The sequence below is a fragment of the Conger conger genome, chromosome 2 (genome assembly GCF_963514075.1).
Source record: "Conger conger chromosome 2, fConCon1.1, whole genome shotgun sequence".
Taxonomy (NCBI): Eukaryota; Metazoa; Chordata; class Actinopteri; order Anguilliformes; family Congridae; genus Conger; species Conger conger.
In genome coordinates this window covers 41,809,946-41,831,307 of record NC_083761.1, presented here as the reverse complement: position 1 = coordinate 41,831,307, position 21,362 = coordinate 41,809,946, and the positions used below count along the sequence as shown (strand labels likewise).

At 41.3% G+C, this 21,362-nt stretch overlaps 1 protein-coding gene across 4 annotated transcripts in view; it reads right to left on the bottom strand.

Moving 5' to 3' along the window:
* The window catches only part of kansl1a (KAT8 regulatory NSL complex subunit 1a), a 56,479-nt gene extending 35,415 nt beyond the window's left edge, over positions 1-21,064 (bottom strand). For 2 of the 4 annotated variants that reach the window (XM_061232192.1, XM_061232193.1), the window contains exons 1-2: positions 20,615-21,064; positions 3,301-4,657 (exon numbers count right to left, since the gene is read on the bottom strand). In XM_061232192.1, coding sequence (XP_061088176.1) covers positions 3,301-4,571 — 1,271 coding nt within the window. In that variant the 5' untranslated portion in view covers positions 4,572-4,657; positions 20,615-21,064. The remainder of the gene's footprint in view (positions 1-3,300; positions 4,658-20,614) is intronic. The other 2 variants (XM_061232194.1, XM_061232195.1) reach the window with 1 other exon arrangement.
* Positions 21,065-21,362: the final 298 nt, after the last annotated feature.

Genomic DNA, 21,362 nt, shown 5'->3' with positions numbered 1-21,362 from the left:
TGCAAACCCATTTTCTCATTATTTTAACATCAGTTTCCCACTTTCCTCATCATTGATCCTCGATTGATCTGGGACATCCGACTGCCACAACTTATTGACATCTTATCCTTATGTAAACCAGCAACAACCTTTAAAGGGGGTTTACACCCACAGAACCAAGGTGAATGGGAAAGTTAATGCAATAACTAACATAAGCAATAATTAACAGTTAATGGCTGCTTCAGTTGATAATGACTGCAGTATTGTGCTAGCTTGATCAAACTTTGGCTGCACATACAAACTCAGATATGCCGTTATGTCGGCAGGGTTGTAAAAACTACATACACCAAAAGCAGTGTTTAAAACAATAATAAAAAATAAAATTTAAAAAATCACATGACATTGAAAGCCTTACAATTAAGCTCATCATGTTCCCTACTTTCAAACAGATCTCATCACTGAGGGGAAAGTACATTTAACTACCGTTACATTAAATGGGCTGTAATATAGGGCAATGTGGATAATGGACAAATCCAACCATTTTTAAAAGTCAAAAGTCAAGGACCGTGCAACAGTTTTCAAATGTAAACAGTCAAAAATGTTATTGAATTGAAAGAATGTTTTATAACGGTAACTGCAGTGGACAGTAGTAACTAAGTATTTGGACACTGCTACAATTTCTGTTCTTTTGACTGTACTCCAGACCATTGGATTTGAAATGAATGTGAAGTTAAAATGCAGACTGTCACCTTTAACTTGAGGATATTTACAATAATATTTGGAGATCTACATAGGAATAGCAGGGCAATTCCATTGTTATGGATGTGACATTTTGACAAAAAATCCCTCAGAAAAATGACTCTTCTGACAGATAAAAAATGCACCCACTTGGCTGAGGGGAAGGGCCAGAAAAAAATGGATGTGATGCAAAAAGACTGGTATTTTGGGGAGAATATACATTTTCTAAAAACTGAATTTTAAAGTTGAATACAGAAAGTTTGATATCCATGCAATGTAGGAGGCTTGGCTGAACATAAAAATAGAAATTTTGAAAATATTTATATCTTCTTCTTGATTTTCATGAGGAGATGGCAGCGTAATGGATGTGACGATGTCTGAAATGCACATTTGACTATTTACCTCCCAATCAAATTTTATCATAACACATTTTTTGTCATCTGAGATGATTCTAAATGCCAGTTTTGACAGAGAAAACCATCTGAAACCATTTGAATGTTTTCAAGATGGCTGCCAAATAACATTGATTTCAATGATAATGGGACCCTACATTTTATCAGCTTTCAAAATGGTCACAATCGACTGTTTGGGGCATAAGTTTAATTGGGAAGTAAGTACATTCATCTTTTTCAGGCTCAGGTTGACATTAAAGTGGAATTGATCCGTTTTTATACCCAGCCCCTCCATTTCAGGGGACCATACATAATTGGACAGCTGGCTACTCAGCTGTTTGATTCGTCCAGTGTATTCAATCGCTTCAATAGTGCAGGTATAAGAAAGCTTTCAGTATCGAGTCTTGATTCTAGGCTTTTGATTGCCTTTGGAGTCTGTTACTGGAAGACTCAACATGAGGACCACATGGTGCCAATGACAATCAAAGAAGCCATTATGAGTAGTGGTTGACTGATACATTGGCCGGCCAACTAATCTAGCATTTTGAGAGCACTGGCACTGGGCGATGACACCGCCCATGTAGCCGATTAACAGAAAGGTAAGCGCTCCCCCTTGTGTCAATTCAGTCATCTGCAGACAACACGGTTAGAAATTTACTGCCAACGCTGGATGCACCTGAGAGTAAATGTAAAACTATTCCTAACTTTCAAAGCTTAGTGTATTGAATGAGCCATTCTTAATATCATAGCTAAGTTATACAATACTTGTGATATGTATAATGTGAATGATTTGTGTCTTTTAGTGAGAATGTGATTCCAGGTTGGAAATTAGCGTTACCCAGTGCAAACTAATATAACATCATTTTATCAAGCTTGCTAAGCAGGTACATATTAACTTTTGCTCTGCATAATTATGTTTTGCATAATTAGGTTATGTTTTGGTTAACTTTGACGCTTTGCACAAGTTTTCGTTTGTCCTAGAAAGTAACATGAGCGGTTACTTGCCGTTACTCAATTAACACACTATCAATCCTCTGAGAGGAAGTCAGCTGGATTCCTAACAGTTTAGTTGGATAGCTCAGTGGTTCACAAACTCAGTCCTGGGGGCCCCCTGTGTATGATGACAACCATAATTGCAATATCAGAATTTAATTTGGCTTAAGTATGTGCTTCATGTTTCAAGGGACTGTGTGTAAGCCACATTATGTCAAATACCTATGCATGCCATGAAGTTTAACATTCCCAAGTTCATATTTTGCTATACTGCAAACAATGACATGAACATAAAATGCATTTTGTGACGGCAAAAGCAAAGTGCTAAGGCTAAAATGAACTGCCCAATCACCAAAGCACCCCCCTCATCTGTGAAATACAGGGTCGGGGGGTGTTATAGTTGGGGAGGTTTGGCTGCCACAGGTGCTGATAATAGCAGAAGCAGAATTCTGAAGCGCCCAGAAGCCTATTATCGGCAAGTCAAATAAAATGTCTCCAAACTCATTGGACGGTGCCTCATCCCACAGCAAGGCAATGATCCCAAACATACACCAGTGCTCCCTCTTCTTAATGATACTCCAAACTGTTTGTTTTGGTGAGCCTATTGCAGCAAATTGCAGGCAGTGCATGAACAAGATAGTAAAGATATAAGATTGCTTTCAATAAGGAAGTGATTGAATACACTCGACTAGTCAGAAACAGCAGAGAAGCCAACTGTCCAATTACATAATGGGCGGGGGACTAGGGATTGAATTCTTACACGGATCACCCAATATGGACCTTTAATATCCTCAAATTAAAGGTTGCAGGCTGTGACCTCATATTCAGTGTTTCATTTCACATCCAATGTGGTGAAGTGCCAAAAGAACATAATTTGTACCACTGGTTTGAAAACGGTCACATCTCTGACACGAAAAGCAAAGACAGCACTACCACAAGAGCTTCAACACAAGTACATCCCTGAAGACGGTCACTTCCCTTTCAGAATCATTCAGCACGACAATATGGGCTCCATCAGCGCAGGCAAATAAGACGGGAGCCGCACACTCTATCCTGTGTGTGGCTGAACAAGAGACATAATTCTCCCCCGCCATTTCCATTTCATTCAGGATTGGCTGTGTAGCCACAAGGCTTTGACCTCACTTAGTGCAAAGGGAGAAGGAACTTGTTGAGGGCCAAAGCTGCGGTCGGTACTCACAGTGAGATGTGCCTCTGTTCGATGTCCACCTTGGTGAGCTCATCCTCCTCCACGTCCGTCTCCCCGCCGGAGCTGCTCTCCGTGGCGTCCGAGTCGAAGGCGCCCTCGGCCGTGCGCAGGTTGGCCGTGCCGCTGAGCGAGAGGCGCTCCAGCTCGCTGGGCACCGAGCCGCCCTTCAGGAAGCGGCCCAGCCCGTCCTCGGCCCCGGGGTCGCTGGCCGCCCGCCACAGGGCCGCCTCAGCTTTGCGGGTGAGCACAGCTGGGCTGCGCTGCCGCAGGGCGTCCAGGCTGGGCAGCTTGCTGAAGGTGGTCTGCAGAAAGCCGCCCAGCTGCTGCTGCACGTGCCGCTCCACCTGCTTGGCCTGCACCACCTGCAGCCGCTTGCGCAGCCTGCGCAGACGGCCCTCCATCTCGCCCTGCCGGCTCTGGCTCAGCATGGTGCGGTCCCTGACCTCCGTGTCCAGGCTGCTGAAGGGGGAGAGCTGCCAGTCCCGGACCGGGGAGGCCGCTGCCCCGTCCACCGTGGGCCCTTCGGCTCGACCGCCGGGGGTCTGGGGCTCGGAGTCGGGGCAGTCCGAGCCGTTGGCCACAGTACAGGACATCACCGTGGCCTCCCGCGATGCTACATGGCAAGCCTGGTCCCCTTTGGAGGCGGGGTGGGCCACCTGAGGGGCCTGGGCCGAGGAGTTCTGGTTGGCGGGAGGCCTGCCTCCGTTGACCAAGGTGGTGTGGTCCCTGTTTGCGCCGGTCTTGGCCAGCTTTTTGGCCAAGCCGTTGGCCACTGGCTGTCCTCCGGCACTCATGAGGCTCTTCAGCTGCTCTCCGGAGAGCTCCAGAGTCTGGTGCTTCCTGGGCAGGAAGTCCGAGCCCCCGAAGTAGGAGTTGGGGAGGATGCCGTGGGTCTTCAGGACCGACTGCTTGATGAGGACACCTTGCAGCTTCAGAGACTCCTTAGTGGAGGGCACGGAGGTCACGTCCGAGCAGAGGTACGAGGCCACCAGCGGCTGCAGCTTCCCCAGGGGGTTGGGCGCCGCCTCGGCGGGCTGCTGCTCCTCCCTGCTTCCGCCCCGGAAGTCCAGGGAGCGCTCCTCGCCGGCCGAGGCCAGGGCCTTGCGCTTCACGGCACCGTTGCTGGAGATGAGGATGTTGCTGGCGTTGCTGTTGTTCTCCACGCTGCCCGGAGAGAGGGTGGAGGACGGGGGGGCCAGTTTGAAGCGGATGTGGTGAGCTTCGGCTGGCGCGTCGGTCAGAGCGGGCGCCATCGCAGCCATGCAGTGCGGAGGGGCGGGCGCGGCGGCCTCTCCCGGTGCCGAGGCCAGCTCCACACCACGCACCTACTGGCCCGCCAGAGGACAGCCTGTCGAGACAGAGAGACAAACGCTGTCAGGTACAGGCACTTATAACGGGAGAAATTCCTCATCCCATACAAATCACATTATTGCTAAACTTTGTGTAGCCAAGCAACATTATAAAGAGCTCAGTTAGACACTTAATAAAAGCATAAAGGCACCGCCTAGAATTTCTAGTTCTAATGCTTCACATCTCAATAGAAAGAGGGGTCAGGACATGCCCGACACCAACTACCTCCTGAAAAAGATGCATTTCATTTGAGAAACAAATTAAAAATGCATTCCTCAGCCATTGTGAAGGGGTCCATGGCAACAGCCTGGTGTCATCGTTGTGATACAGTAGAAGTCACACTGAATATGATGATGCAATTCCCCCTCTCTGCGCTAAGCTGGAACAGGGAGTACAGACGAGGAAAAGGTCGAAGAATCGTCTTTATTCAAGTGCCAACTGCAACGAGGAGGTATGGGGGTTGCTTTGCTTTCTAGCAGCTGTTAAAAACTCAAGATGGTCAATAGCTAGTACGCAGGGCAAAAGTGGACAAAACATTTCCTAATGATTTAATACCATTTTAGTTATTCATGTGAAAAGTGTCCAACAAATGTAAAATAAAACTGCGGAGTGCTGAGCGACAGAATACAGGCAGCCTGAAGGTACGGTCCAGGACATTTTTAACCCATGCTCCTGCTTGCTTGTGGGTTTCCTCTCCCCAAGAATTGTGCATTATGGAACATTTTTGTCCACAATGAACCCACAGTAAACATTGCTGGCTGCCTATCAACAGACTCAAACAATAGACTCAGCCAAAGCATTAGAAGGATATACATCGTGGATATCTACAATATATTCCCAAGCAGACTGCACTCATAAATAATTGAGGAAGAAAATAAAATATGCATGCATGTGCTGACTGAACTGTAACCATGAAATTGAGGTCCATTTCCCCAAAAACATCTGGGTTTTGAAAATGAGAATGGTCCAATTCAACATGTATTGCTCCCATAATGTGCTGTAAAAGTCAGCAACACTGAGGGTTCAAAAACATTGACTCGTGCAACCTAGCCTTGAAAAATCTTACAGCTGGCACCCATATGCAACAGAACATTCTCCAAATACAATGCAGTCTGAATGCATTTGGACAGTTGGTACAATAGATATTCTTTTTGAATTTTACATCCATTTCAGGGGATGAGTGTAGGAATCACATGGCTTTTTATACATCTAGTCTTGAGTCACTGCCTTTCGAATCTGTTATTGGCATTTGTCTGCAAAGTCAGCACTTTAACCTCACATTTATGGTTTAATTTCAAATCCAATGTGCTGGACTACAGCGCCAAAATAACAGAAATCATATCACCTGTCCAAATACAGTCTGCACTGCATATTGGCTTCATTTTAAAGTGTTCAGCACAACCACTGCTAATCACATAACACTATAGAAGTGGCAATCACAAGAGCCCTCACATACATTTCATTCTCATTTCATAATTTGGGGCATTAAGGCTTCTTTTAGGCGGACATTTCTGAAAAAGCAATATACCAAATACCAAAAGTAGACTACACCAGATTCAGTTAAATTAAAATATACAAAGTTACAGATATAACAGTATTTTAGACATGGTATCGTGCATAGTTGGTAACAGATACAGATAAACTTATCTGATTGCAAGCATAGGAATGAATAAAAACTTGAGCTAATACAGAATGCAATGAAAAAAATGAGTACAATGAAGTTCTGTAAAGGTGAAATCCATTTAGACAAACTAGCTGCATCATAAAATGTAAAAATATGCCCCCATGTGATTTTCTTCTGTTGAAGATGTATGCATTTAATGTATGCATTTAACACCAATATTTGTTTCTAAGGTATGAACTTATTCTGGTTGCTCTTGTAATCTTACATGAGAGATTCTAATCCATATTGTTCCCAGCTATACAGATATCTAAAAAGTATACCTTAGCCATTTTGCATTATCATTGATCATTTACTTATCAATAATGACTTGGTAACTGGAGCTGCTCTAGCTTCAATTTTAGTCTTTACAGATACGCAAGGAATATGTAATTAACACAGATTCTGAGGGACAGGCGCTGAAGCCTGGTCCTTTTCCTGTGGAATGACTCTTACAGGTCTGTTCAACCAAAGTTTACTAGTACTTACAGAATGGAACGTGTCCACACATTCAAATTAACGTCTGAAACGTGAAGCAATTGGCCATTTAAGGTGCAATTTTCTGCAGTTGAAAGACAAATTCAGGTTGGTAAATTTTCCTTCACGTCATTGAGCACCCTGAATGTTTTTTGAATAATGCATTTAAAAAGGAATTATTTCAACATTGCCTGAAGGATAAAAGGTTGGTCAGAAATTTGTGAAAATTAAGATTTCAAATTCCAATCATTGTGGACCGCATCGGCAGATGTTAAAGAGATTTGGCCTCATAAGAAACCCCTGGGAAAAATTACATTCCACTCAGTTTATTTATCTGGGAGATATATCTTAAAGTTATATATTATGTTCACCCCAAAATGAAAGGTAGTGATTGTAATCCTGATTTGCAAAAAAATAATTATATTGTCAACACCATCTTCAGAAAATGTGGTCATGGATACTTGATTCTTTGCCAAGATAGCATTACTTATCTGAAGTAGCATCACCAATATAAATGGCACACATAAAAATTTTAATTGTTTAGTCTCATATCTTCAGGATATGAATGAAGGAACGTACGGCAGTGCATTCAGAAATACAAATTGTGACGACATGTGATTACATTAAAAAACCAGGCCGTATACCATGCATGTCACAACTGGTTCGTTCAAACTTCAGATTTCACCAAAATAGGCTGGTTAGGTATAAATATAGAATAGATTGCCCTGTCACTGCAATGGTTATCTGCACTCTTCATAGGTGCCAATGCTGTTCTCCAGGCAGAATGAAACAACCACCTTGCTACATGCTTGTGCTTGAATTATATGCAACTGACCTGATAAGTTAATTACCAGGCTAGGGGAATTAACCTGGGCTCCATTTTGAATCATAAGGTAGGGAAGAGCAAGGCCTTAAAGTAAGGATTTGGAACTAACCAAACTCAACATTTCATTCAGATTCATAAATGCTAATATTCAATCACAGTGCATCTACACTGCTTAAAATGTAAGCGCATAGCCACCACACACCCAGATAGCCATTTAACTTTGCATTAGTAAAGAATTTTCAACATGAAAATGTGACGCATAAAACCAGATTTTGGTGAGGCATTTAATGCACACTAAGGACACTCAGGGCAATGCTGTCAGTAAGAGCTAAGATGCAGAAATCCATGCGGAGCACTGTGCAGAATCCAGCGCCCTATCCCATAATGCAGTATAACCATATTCCAACTTTAGCCTTGATTCATCCGCTATCATTTCCCCTGTGGGTTTGCTCCCCTTTTTCTAACACTGTTGACAAAAGCACATGCAGACCAAAGTCTTATACATTTAAAACCTTATTACACAAAACACATCAGGCTAAAGGTCATACTTGCACCAGCAGGCACCTTCCAAACTGCTGCTTGTGAATATAGGTTAAGAAAGCCAGCCATTTCTGTTCCACTGTAGAAGCAGTGAGGGACTTCCCACAGTCAATAGAAAAGATCAATTCTAAAACACAATTTATCTAACATATCTCATAAGAGGGGTGTTGTTGAAATTGCACACACTCTGGACTATTTGTTAAATAATTGCCCATTACAATGCTCACAAAGACTGAAGACTTAAAAACACAACTCTTATTACAATAAAGAAGAGTTCCAATTTAAAAATCCACTTTCATAGAGAAAGAAAAAAATTAATTGCCTAAAGTCATTGGTACTAATATTTGAAAATCAAACATCAAAGCAGCAAAATGGAAACGTGTATAACATTCTAACAAATGAAAAAGGATCTAGACATTTACAGCAATACTTTTAATTTCTCAAAACCTACAGAATGCAAGTCAAAGCAAGCAGGATTTACTCAAACAATGGAGTCCATTCCAGCAGCAGTCTACTGCATTCTGAGCATGTTAAATCTTGAGTGCTCAGAGATGGAAATTTTGTTTAATTGGATAAACATTTAAACAAATATGAATGTAAATCTTTAAATGGGGGTGACGTCAACTCTGGACACGCCAATGCCCAATTTCTTAGCTGCACTGCAGGACAATAAAAAAATAGTAATAAATGATTCTGTGCTCTTATGCACCTTAGGGTACATGAAACTTTCCTAAGCTGCGCTACAAATAAAAAAAAATTAAAAAAAAACAATCGTGAACATCAATACCTTCCATACTTCACATAGACAAGTACAATCTACATAACATATTGTTTAGAAAGATGTGCATGTCTAAATGAGTTAAGTTAAGCTAACAATTTTGTGCAAGCTAAACCACAAACTGGGTATTAGCGGTGTTGTGTATAAAACTAGCAACCAGCTGCGGGGGGAAAAATGCTTGATATATGGTGCAGACCTGGGTCATACAAGTAATTATCTTGGACTCCAACTAAGTACTTTCCGTACTGCATTAATCTTGCCCCCATATCTTGCCAATGCGAGCTAGACAATTTCACAGAATGGGCAAGAGCAGCACTCTTATTCATACCCAGTCATAGGAAATGACAGCGGAAGATTAACATGATGGCAGCAATGTGGGGGCCTACATTTCAGACATGTCAGTCGCATGATGGTCCACCTGCCGGCCAAGTATTTGGTAATTCAAAAGTATTTCTTTTTTTATAAATCAGATTTAAGGCAGTCCACCATAATAAAACATACTGCAGACGAAGTTTTTAAGCATCTGCAACTAGATGCTTACATGATACACATAAGCTGCAAGATCTGAATTGGTCCCTACAGAGGAAAAAAAGCTAATTCACCAAGGGCCTGGAGTAGTTATGGTTCCAGACTATGAGAGCAAATAGTGGTCAGAATTCCTGAGACAGTTGCACAACTGGCAATTAATAAATAATGTGACATTACAAGTAGCACAAGCTGAGAAATGTAGACCAGTTGCTACAATAACACCAACAGATTTATGAGACAAATAATTCAAAGCAGCTTTATTACTTTCATCTGCTCAACATACAAATACACCCACTCTCAAAGTACAATTGTAATACAGTCCCCTCCAAAATTATTGGAATAGCAAGGCCAATTCCTTTGTTTTTGCAAATCACTGAATACATTTGGGGTTGAGATAAAAAGATGAACACAAGACAAGAGTTCAGAAATTCAGCTTTTATTTCCTAGTATTTACACCTAGATGTGTTAAACTACTTAGAATATAGCACCTTTAGTATCAGACCATCTAATTTTTGGGTGAGAAAAAGTGGAAGAGAGCATTTAATTAACTAAAAGTAAATAACACTTAATATTTGGTAGCATATGCCTTATTTGCAATAACGACATCCAGCCTGTGACCCATTGACATTACAAAACTGTTGCACTCTTCTTTTGCGATGCTTTTCCAGGCTTATACTGCAGCCTCTCTGTTTGTTTTGGGGGGTTTATCCCTCTTCTTCAGGAGGTGATATGCATATTCAATGGGGTTACAGTTTGGTAATCTCTGCAAACTGTAATCTCGCCTTCCGATTCTTACTACTGATGAGGGGTTTGCATCTTCTGATATAGCCTAGCTCTATATTGCTGCTTTCTAAGTCTTCAGAACAAAGTCATACCTGCCACAGGGTCTCTTCACAGCTCTCACAATGTCATCAACTGCTTTTCCTTGGTCGACCTGTTTGATGTCTGTTGCTCAGAACGTCAGTGATTTCTTTCTTTTTCAGGACATTCCAAGTTGTTGTAAAAGCTATCCCCAATGCTTGTGCAATGGCTCTAATTGATTTCCCCGCTTCAAAATGGCTTGCTTTTCTCCCTAAAACCAAGACTAGACATTCAAAACTATCTATTGTTTAACCAATCAAACATGACACATCTGGCCAACAACGAAAAAACACGTCAGTCACATGTTTCAATACTTTCTCCGCTAAAGATTTGGGGATCTGACACAAAAGGTGTTATGTTCTAAAATGTTTAACAAATCTTGATAAAAAATAGCAGGAAATAAAAGCTGTAATTCGCATCTGCCATCTCATACATCTTCTACCTCAAACAATTGTCTACAGTGTATAGCAAAAACAGAGGAATTCATCTTGCTCTTCCAATATTTTGGAGGGGACTATATGTAGCACCTTCCCATACTGGCTTTGGCCTCCTTATATGGACAACAAGAGCTATTAAAAGTTATACAGCCATGCGTTTGTAGCACTATGTTCAAAGGTAGGATGGCGACAGGAAGCACAGGCCAAACCCACTTCCAAAACCATATCCCCACATGGCCAATTCCCTCCCAGGGCGAGGCCATGTAACGGCAGCAATTCTGCAGATCATTCTAAAATCCACTGAAGACAAGCCATTAAATAACCAAATCAGACAGCAGAAGGATGGTTCTACCCATCCATCTAATGTACCCCTATCTGTACCTAGGCCTGACAATTCAAATGCGATTGATTTGTTGATGGGGGTTGGGTATTTGACAAAAACTTCAATCAATGGACCCAAATGAAGCTGCTATTATTGCACTTACTTTTTATGATCTTCTCAACCTGTTGCAGTCTGAGAAGAGCACAAGGAGAGGGAGAGGTTGGGGGAGGGTGACAGGCGAGCAGCCCCATTGTGCAATAGCAGAAGATCAAGAATAGTTGAAGAATGGTAGCCATTTTATTTTTGGCATGTAATTTTCAAGCTTGTGTTAAGAAAAGGGGTGATACTTAAGGGGATAAACAGGAGAAAGAACTAGGTCTACTACTTGATGTGTTCAAAATGTCCATCTGGCAAAAAAAAAAAAACCCAACTGCAGAGGAAAACTGGTAACCCAACAATGCCACTGGGAGGAGAGAAATGGGACACTCAGCTCATGAACTGAGACTAGTGACCTCAAAGGAGAACCCCAATGGTTGCAACATGCTCAAACTACACCCTGAACCAAACAGAATATAATACAACAGAAAATAATGTGGAATACATTACCCCAGACTGAACAGTTATGATAATGTTGGATCACATTAGGTACAGCGCAACATGTTTCAAGCAGGTGCCCAGCCACCATTTAAATGCTTGTCAAGGTATTAGAAGAAGAAAAAAGAAGCCTGAAACCACAGAAGGGAAAGTCAAGGTACTGGCCCTGGGCCTTCAGCAAAGCAAACTATGAAGATCAAGGATTCTTGACCATTCAATCCTGTTGCATTCTGAAACAATTATTATAAGCTACATCACTACATTGAACTGTCTGGGAAAAGGAAAATCTCGAGCAGCCTCTTTTTCAATCACGAGGCCCGAGGCAGACATCCGACACTCTCTGGTGAGTCCCATGACAATACTGGCACAGCCTGCAGAGCACTATCCGCATGCTCATGTGCGAGTTCGAATCCGGCCGCCCAATATTTGTCACATGTCTTTCCCCCTCTCGCTCCCATTCTTCCGGTTTCTCTATACTGTACTGTCCAATAAAGCTGAAAAAGTATCTTAAGATAAGAGCAAAGATTAATACCATCAGAATATGAGACTGCAGCAGCTCCTGCTTGATATGTTACATATATACTGACAAATTCATCTCAACTTCAACTGACCTTTTGCAAAGCCCCGCCCCCCTAAGTCCAACAAACTTTCAGTTTCAACATGGCATGTTTGACAGCTCTTCCAGCTGAACTGCTGTCGTGCTTTTACAAAGCAGCAAATGAGATTTCAGATAGGAGTAGACAGAAAGGGTTACAGTATGCCTTTGAGGGCTACATACAGGACATCCAGGTAACACAAATTGAACATAATAAGGCGATCAAAACAGAGGCAAAAGCCTATATAGATCCCAATCTAAAAGTGAATTGCCACATAACCAGCTGATCGAGACGGAGGCTGGCACTGATATCAAGGATCAACACTGTTCATGTAAAGCTGGGCAGGTCTCTATTCACTATTATCGTCTTTATTACAAAGCAAAAGCACGAAGCACATGTAACATTGCATCCAGTAGCCTTCTATGCTAGCGTATCATAACCATAAGTAGGCAACGTTAGCTGTAGGTGATATTTCAGTTATATTGTTGGACTGTGGCAATACAGTGAAGGTAGTCACCTAGAAAACGACCACAATAGCTTGTCTGTAACATATTAACGTTAGGTGTTTGGACGGATCATGAATAACAAAGTCAACATCTAGCTGCTAGTCTTATGTTGTCAAAAAATAGAATCCAGACTGTTTACGTGATAGCTAAGCTTGCTTGCTAGCACCTCTGAATCTTCATATTTTAGGTTAGCGAACCCAATTCATAGCCTGAAATAACGGAAGACCGAATAGTGTAACTTTACTGTAGGGTTAAAGGCAAAACCCTAACCCTACACACAAAAGTGTGCCTTGATCCTTGAGGGGTTCAGCTGAGAGTGACAAAGTTTTATCCACAGGCGACACTTGTCAGGGTTTGATTTTGGTTTGGGGAAGGGGAAAAAACGCACACCCCCGTCCAACCTCTCTGGGAAACGAGTATCAGCGTTACAAGTGCCCCAGGCACATCGTTTAACCATAACTATTTTATAGTCCACAAAAACAAGTGTCAAAAAGTATGAAAATCTGAGACGCCTGCACTAGAGTCAATGGAGCGCCGTCATGAAAGTGTCAGACCCCTGTCGGAGCTTGTTCTTGGCTGCGCTGTGATTGGCCAGTCTGCATTCTAGGGTGTGGCTTAGCGAAAGGCAAATTCAGTTTCCTTGAACAATGACCCAAATTGGCACAATTACACGGATATCAAAACCAAATTCTGTAGCCAAGACTAACAAATTATAAAGTTTCGCCTTAGTCAGGTCAGTGATGAGAGTTATGCTCAACAGCCTCCCACAAAGGACCATTAATGAAACGGCCAGCACTCTCACGACAAACACATTAGCCATTCTTACTAATCCCCTCAGTCATGAATCTGCAGCCGCCGCAAGAAGTGCAAGGTACACCTAGATGTGGCAAGGCCATTCCTATGCCTACTGAATGTGCACCAAATTGAGCGCTGTTTGAGGTGAACGTTTTCCACACTGCAGCCCATTTTCAGCCCGCTCCTTCCGCCCATCTGCATGGCAGCAGAGCTGGCCTCTGTTCGCACACAAATGGAGTGGGAACATAATTCAGCCCACCCTAGTGGAAGAATTTCATACCTTACTATCAGTAGCCCCGTATATAATCAGCCACAACATAGGTTGTAGAGTTAACTGCAAAGGTGGTCTGTAATGCGGTCTGTAATTTTACAATTGCGTTATTATACATTACCTACTCATTTTCTTCGTTATGTTTTCAGCACAATTAAATGGCTAGCACTCAGTATTTGAGTCTACAACAGCAGAATCAGACAAAATCATGGACCAACCTTTGGAAGCACAATTTACATTCTGCAACCCTTTTGGACATTTCTAAACTGAACATGGTTACCACACACAAAATGCATGTACGAGTTAAGCAGAGAGCAATGATCACCATAATTAATTGGACATTGACATTTTTTGTTATTTTGGTTCTGTACTCTAGCATGAATAAGCACAAAAAGGTTCTATAATTTCTAAAAGGTTCATCTGATATGAACATACTGACCAACCTCATTGCATCCTGTGCAAAAATAATACAAAATTAGTCACTGTCCAATAAATTATGGTTCCCACTGTACCAAGAGCGCCAATTCAGTTACTGCATTTCACAAGATGCAGACGCAACCCTGAAAGTGCCCACATACAGAACATGCTGAGAAAACCTTGCAGATTTTGCATGTAGGAGAAAATGACAACCTACTCATGAACTATGGTTTCACAATATACTTTTGTTTCATTTACTAAAAGTCTCTTTGCAGCAGTTGATGAATTCCAGTATTGTTTCACTGAAATACATTCTCATGTTAATGGTGGGAAATAGCAGTTGAGGCACAAGCAACTGACAACAGGAAAGGCTCCTTTTCTGCTTCAAATGAGGCAAATCACACATCGGTGCTTGTGGGCTTCATACAGAGGAACCAGAGCATCTACCATATGAAGGGTACCGGCTCAAATGCCCCATTACAACTTACCAGGAGAAATGTGTGAGCAAATAGGTCAGACTTCGGTCTGCATTTCATCAATGTTTGTGCTTAACTTTGACTTTTCCAAGTAAATGCAAATGTTACACTTCTTTTCCAAAAAAGAATCTTCGGGTTTAGTGATTAACTTGCCAAACTGCTTGTGAAGGAGAAAAATTGATTGCTTTTAATTGTAAAGGACAGTTATCGATAAACGCTTATTGAATCTTGGCCAGTTTCAACAAAGCAGGTAATACATCCAATTGAATTGACTGTTAGGAAAAACAAGCACAATACCAATGCCATGCATGCATGTATATCATTTTAATTGACCATCTGGCCAAGAAATTGTATACAAACCTGGAGTGTAAGCAGTTAAAAACTTGAGTTACATTACGTACAGCAACAAATAGTGTGTTGTGAAGACTTGACTACGATGTTTTTTTTAAACAATGCTTTTTTACTTTTACTTTTTTAAGCGGACCCTTCTTACTCTACCTCCAAGGAAATGAATTACATTTTTTTTTTAATGTTCAAAGCGCATTTTGCCAAAGAGCAACCGTCTCTGTTATTCCCAGGTGGGCCTATTCTCAGTTCCACTGAAGGAAACAGGCTAATTTCATTACGACACAAAAGAAAACCAAGTGAAAGGATCGCCCACATTTAAGCACAATTATGGATAGGCTTTGCACTGATATCAGCAATTACAATATTGAATGACACCATAAGTCTCAAAATTGTGCATGCTAATCTTTTTTAAGCTGAATTGTAATATTGCGATCATGTTCACAGAATGTACAAATCAATGCTGTTGGAACGGCATGCAATGTATTCGTGAATCTGCAAAAAATGTCACTAGGATCATACTCCTGCACCCCATATTATGAAACAAGAGTTAACCAGTCACCTATTTGATTTCCAACATGTTACAAGAGAGGTTACGGTACAATGGTCCCAGGTCCTCCACTGGCCGCCTCTTGACATACACACGCACACACATACAGACCGAGTGCTTTCAATATCTATTCCCATATAAACTTTTTTAAAGACAAAAGAACTGATGGGACACATGAAATTGGCCAAACTAGGACCAATATATTTAAGCTTGTATTTCATGTACATATATAAAAATAATAATAATGGAAACCAGGGTCAACACAGTACAACAGGGAATTGACATCTTTCTTACAGGACTATGCAGGATTTCTTTCCTGGCATCCCTCCTGTGTTTACACACAAAAAACGTCTACACTCGCATTCTCAACCCCGCCTACACCCAAAGATGACTTCTGGTAGCTTTGTAGCACAGTATTGCAGACTACCATGTGATAGCTGAGAAAGCAATGAGCCAAGAAAATCGTGGTTTAATATGTTTCATTAGCTAGCTATTTACCTGATGTTACTTGAGTTTGTATTCAGTTATAATTAGTAGTTATAGTTAGTAAAGTCACTGCAATGGAGTCTCTTTCAAAATCACTCATTCATACCAGTCAAGCAGTATCTTGCAAGTATAGCACCACCAAAATGCTTGACTTGAGATATCTGATCGCAAAACCCATATGTAGAAAAGTAATGGGGTAGCTAACTTTAGCTAAACGTTAGTGGTGATTCAACTAACCAACACTACACACTGCTGCTAACACCAGTGGATTTCAGGCTTCGCTAGGCTGCCTGGAAGGAAGCATTGCACAATTCTGTAACATAAGCACACATACTTCAAACACATCAATTCATTGTCACTTTTACTTTCATCAGACATCTCTGAAAGTCTGAGGGTCTTTTGGATTTCGTCATGAGCTCCCTGCACAAGACAAAATAAGCTGGTAGAAGCTCCCGATAATATAAGCAGTAGTACTGTGCAGTGGGACCCAGCTATCATGGCCTGCCAGCTGATGTATGAAACTGCATTTAGTTAGCTAATAACAGCAACTACCTACGGTCATGTTACCGAATGCTGGCCAGCCATTTGCTTAATGGTTAGCCACCAAGGCTAATTGATCATAAACCCAGCTCACCACTGTAGTAGCCAATCCATAGAGATCATACTCTCGCCAACCTCCTCCTTCTCTAGGACCGTAGAGTGTACGAGTCGAGTGTATTGAACACATTCTTTTCAGTTACAGCAAATAAATACAATGTCCTGGCAAATGTCCAGAAATGGCCCAAACAATCTTTAGAATAACAAATACAAGTAAACAAGCAAGGTATTGGGCAGAGGTGAAAACAGACACAGGTTGACAGAGTATCATATGAATGACTGAGCATGTTTGTTTGATAATACTTTCTTCATAGTATGCCTTTAGAGAACCTAGACATGACAATTAGTTAAACTGGAAAACTGCAGGTTTAAATAAAACATGGAGTTCCACAGCCTAAGCTATGCAGACAAATTAAGTTTTCCATATTGATGGAATTTCAACAAGTCATTCAATAGTTCTTCACAATTTGTTTACAGTGCCTTTAATTACATAAGATTTCACTAGAAAGTGTAAAAAAGAAAAGAAAAGGCCCAAACAATCTGGGTTTAAAGATTTTACTTTTTGAACATTTGAATGGCAACACTACATTTATTTGCAGCCCCACAACTGTTGAAATACAGTATCTTGACAGTGATCATCACCTACATTCACTTCCACTGCCTTTGACCACAAAAGGACAAAAAAAATACAAGCTCTAAATATAACACTTCAGAATCTCCCTCAAATTGCACCTACAAAATGAGCAATAAGAAGCACACAGAATATTTATGACTAGCGCATGCACACGCTTGCACTGAGGGCCACAGAATTACTGACAGGACATTATGTGAAAACATTTTCCAACCACTGACCTTCTGCTTTTGCTCTAATGCACAGTCACACAGCTGGGATTAAGGGAGCACATTCTTCAGAACTGGGAGTTAAGGGGCAGCATTTCCACACCAATGCTTACAAGAGTGGGGACTGCAGGGCCAAATACTACTTCAGTCACCAGTGACCCACCTGGCTGGCTTAACCAAGACTAACTGCACGGGGAAGTGCCTGTTTTAAATGGCAGAAGTTAAATGCCACTTTTTCTCCTGAGGAATGTAGTTTATGATATTGGTTGCTTATTGGCTATCCCAGACATGAAAACACTTGGATTCATGTGAACTGGAGCAATAATTATGGAACAAGCTATGAATAACTGGATAACATCCCTGTGTTCGGAAGAAAGCGTTAGCTCACAATGTTCCGAACACCTATTGACAATGTTCTTAACATTGAAGCACAACTACTACAGTTTTGCACTCGGGTACGCAGGTAAATCTGTTATGCAGGCTGAGCCGTATAAGCCCGCCCGGTGCATAGTCTCTCATTAGCAAGAGCTTCCCCACCACACGGTCACAGGGGAGCACCATTACCATGTCACTGTATGCGGAAATGGATTGCGTATGGGACTCGTACCAAGTTATGAAAACGGAAGGGATTAGCCTTTACACACACAAAAGCCAAAGATGATCTGGAAGTAATTTTGCATTTATTCATCGCTTGGAACACAGTGAGTCTACGTTACATTCTTGGCTTTCCAAGCTCCAACTCAAAAATCCAGTTCATCTGTGGCCACCGGACATGGAACAAATCGGTCATTTCGAGATTTAGGCCTACATCTTGTTAAAAAAATAATAATAAAAAAAAGTGAGTAAGTGAATCATTACATCAGGTCAGACAGCACAGTTGCCAATTTTCAGGGCTGTTTTCGCATAAAATTAAATGCTCCCCTCCGAAATAAATCAGATTTTAACGTGAGATGCATTGCCCTCCATGTAAAAAATTCACAATGTGACAGTGTGAGACAGAACCTGAAAGTGTGAGTTTCACAAAAAAAGCATGAGAGTTGGCAACTCTGGTCAGTGAGGCCACCAAGAATGCTTTATAACATGAAACATGTGTCAATCGGCTTTAACGTGAGCTAGAACCAAAGGCTATCTTACGTTAAGGGGAGGGTAGGATTTAATAGCTCTGTTCATTAGAGTGGTTAAAGCATCCAATGCATGCCCTGGGGCTGTCCCATTCAATACACATGTGTATTTTGAAACTATTTAGTAAGAATCACACATCCATCAAAAGCCTGAACCGTCAACAAATACAAAGGTCTTGTGACAGCCAACATCACAATGAAAGCAAAAAAGACGGTTGCTTAAATAGCAACCCTCAAACAGGGAACATCTTGTCCAAATACAAGCCAAAGTCACCAGATGTGTGAATGTTCAAGATTTCTTTTTGGACAAATACGCATCTAAAATGCGGACAGAAGGTTCAGTACAAAATCATTCAAGCTTAAGCAATTATTGCAATTGTGCAGAACTAGGATAATATGCACATAGCCTACACAGCGAGCAAACAATGAGGTTAAAGCTCAACGTAGGTTCATTAACACAAGCACATATTTAGATGATGCTACCTACAAATAAAAAAAATAAAAAATAAATTAAGACCTTGCCAAACCAAGTAATCAAAGTTGCTAAACATAAAACAAAGTACATCACGGGCCAGTATCAGTATGTGCTCACCCATAACTCAAAAGGCAGATTATGTAATTCACCCAGTTATAGAAAACTCCCCGTTCTGCTAAAATCAGATGAGATAGTTATTGTTGTCCCAAGATGTCAAAAGATGGATATTTAAAATATCTCGGGTGCGAAACCGCTCTCACTATGCAAGATTTTACTAGAGCCAATCCGTGCATTCGTTAGACACAGTCCAAGGCATACACTTTCCCGATAATCCTCATTCCGTAGGCAGCGTGCAAAGTTACATAGCTAGCTATTAAAGTCCCAATGTTAGCCTCGGGCGCGAAGGCTAGCACGTTTAGGTACTGATAATACACTTCGTTTTATCAAGCTAGTGAAGGGTGAGAAAACGTGGCGCCTCAAAGTTCCACACACGCTATTTGCTTTAGAAAGTTACGAATATTGCAAAATAAGGATAAATTAACAAGATACGTTTGCTAGCCAACGTAATACAAGGGTGCGCTCAAGTTTATTGACCCATTCACATGTAAATATGGGTTAGGCGTAAATTACACCACTAACATTACTTACCCAAAGTGGGCGTAACACAATATTAAAAAATGTCAAACTAACTTTAAAACGTATACAAATGCAAACAAAAAAAAGTAAAAGTTGTTACTCGGTGACGTTAGTTATAAACCTTGTGTACAACTTGCAAACTACTTGGTGGATGACGAACGTTAGCTACCTCTCGGTGTCCCCGGCCAAGGAATACTTAGAACTAACATTAGCTACAGCTAGCTAGCCAGTCATTTCGTCAAACTAACAAACACTAAACTAGCTAGCTAGAAGGCAAAACCAAATAAGATGGCTACCGTTACAATGTGTTCGCTAGTCAGCGAAGTTACCATTTCAAACAGATTTATCTAAAGCTTGCCACAAGCCAAGGACAGACCGTTTTTAGAATCGTGATTGCTAGCAAACGTTAGCGCTATCAAAATAAAACAATCTGTTCTAGATACGCATTTCATAATATTACGGCAATAATAACTTATTGCAATATTAATACCCATCTGCAATGGATCTATGTTTACAGAAAAATAACTTTACAAAATTTCAACAAATAATGTAGCAAGCTAACGTCACTTTGCTATATAGCTATATGTAGCCAATAAATTTAAAAGGTCAGTCAGTCACTCGGTACAAAGGCAGCAAGCGTTAGCTACATTCATTGGTGCATCAAATATGTAGGAATATGAACACAACTTGTTTTGTCAATGTCTGAATTTTACACGATGACTAATGTTGAAATTAAGTAACAAGCGAACACACAAGCTGGCGCTCAGTCTGACTAGCTGTAAGCTAGCTATACAGCTAACAAAGAAAAAGGAGGAACCTACCACGTGATAAGGCAGAGTCCCGGGGAATTTCAGCAACAATTCCCCGCAGTTCGCAGGAAAATAAAAAATAAAAAATAACAAGGATAACGGTGTAATGCGGACAATCGCTTCCTTTCCAGTCGAACCCTTTTCTAATGAGATCCGCTGTATGCCATCCCGTGTCGCTCTTATCTCGTAATCACGAAATGGGCGAAACAACAACCAGTAAGAAACATACTTCGCTATGTAGTTAATATTATAGAACGAAAAACTGGATTCTTTCCGGTCAGACTGTTTTTGAATATCATTCGTTTTTTGCTTTGCTTTATTCCAGACTCTATCTTGATCAAATCTAGTAATATCTACCACGTTTATCTTTAATATTTTTTGTTGTTCTGGGAGAGCGACGCTCAGAAAATGGCGGCTCGCTCCTCTCCCTCGGATTTCGAGTCTGACAAACACAGAATCGGATAGTAGAGTCGCGGCGGGAGACATTCCTCCTGTTCACCGCTAGAGTGAAGGGCTGGTACATTGAGGACGTACGTGTTGGTGCCAGAACCACTAGAGGGTGCTTACCATGAACGTGCGCAATAATATGTAGACCATGCAACAAACTGCAATTGCTTTTTGATGAACGCCATAGTAGCTCCACCTGATTGTAGCCAACTAACTTGCCCATGAGCATATACAAGTCCTCGTTACCGAAATTTGTTACCGAGTTACACTTCAATTAAAGCCATATAGCTTTGGAAACTATTAAATATATGAA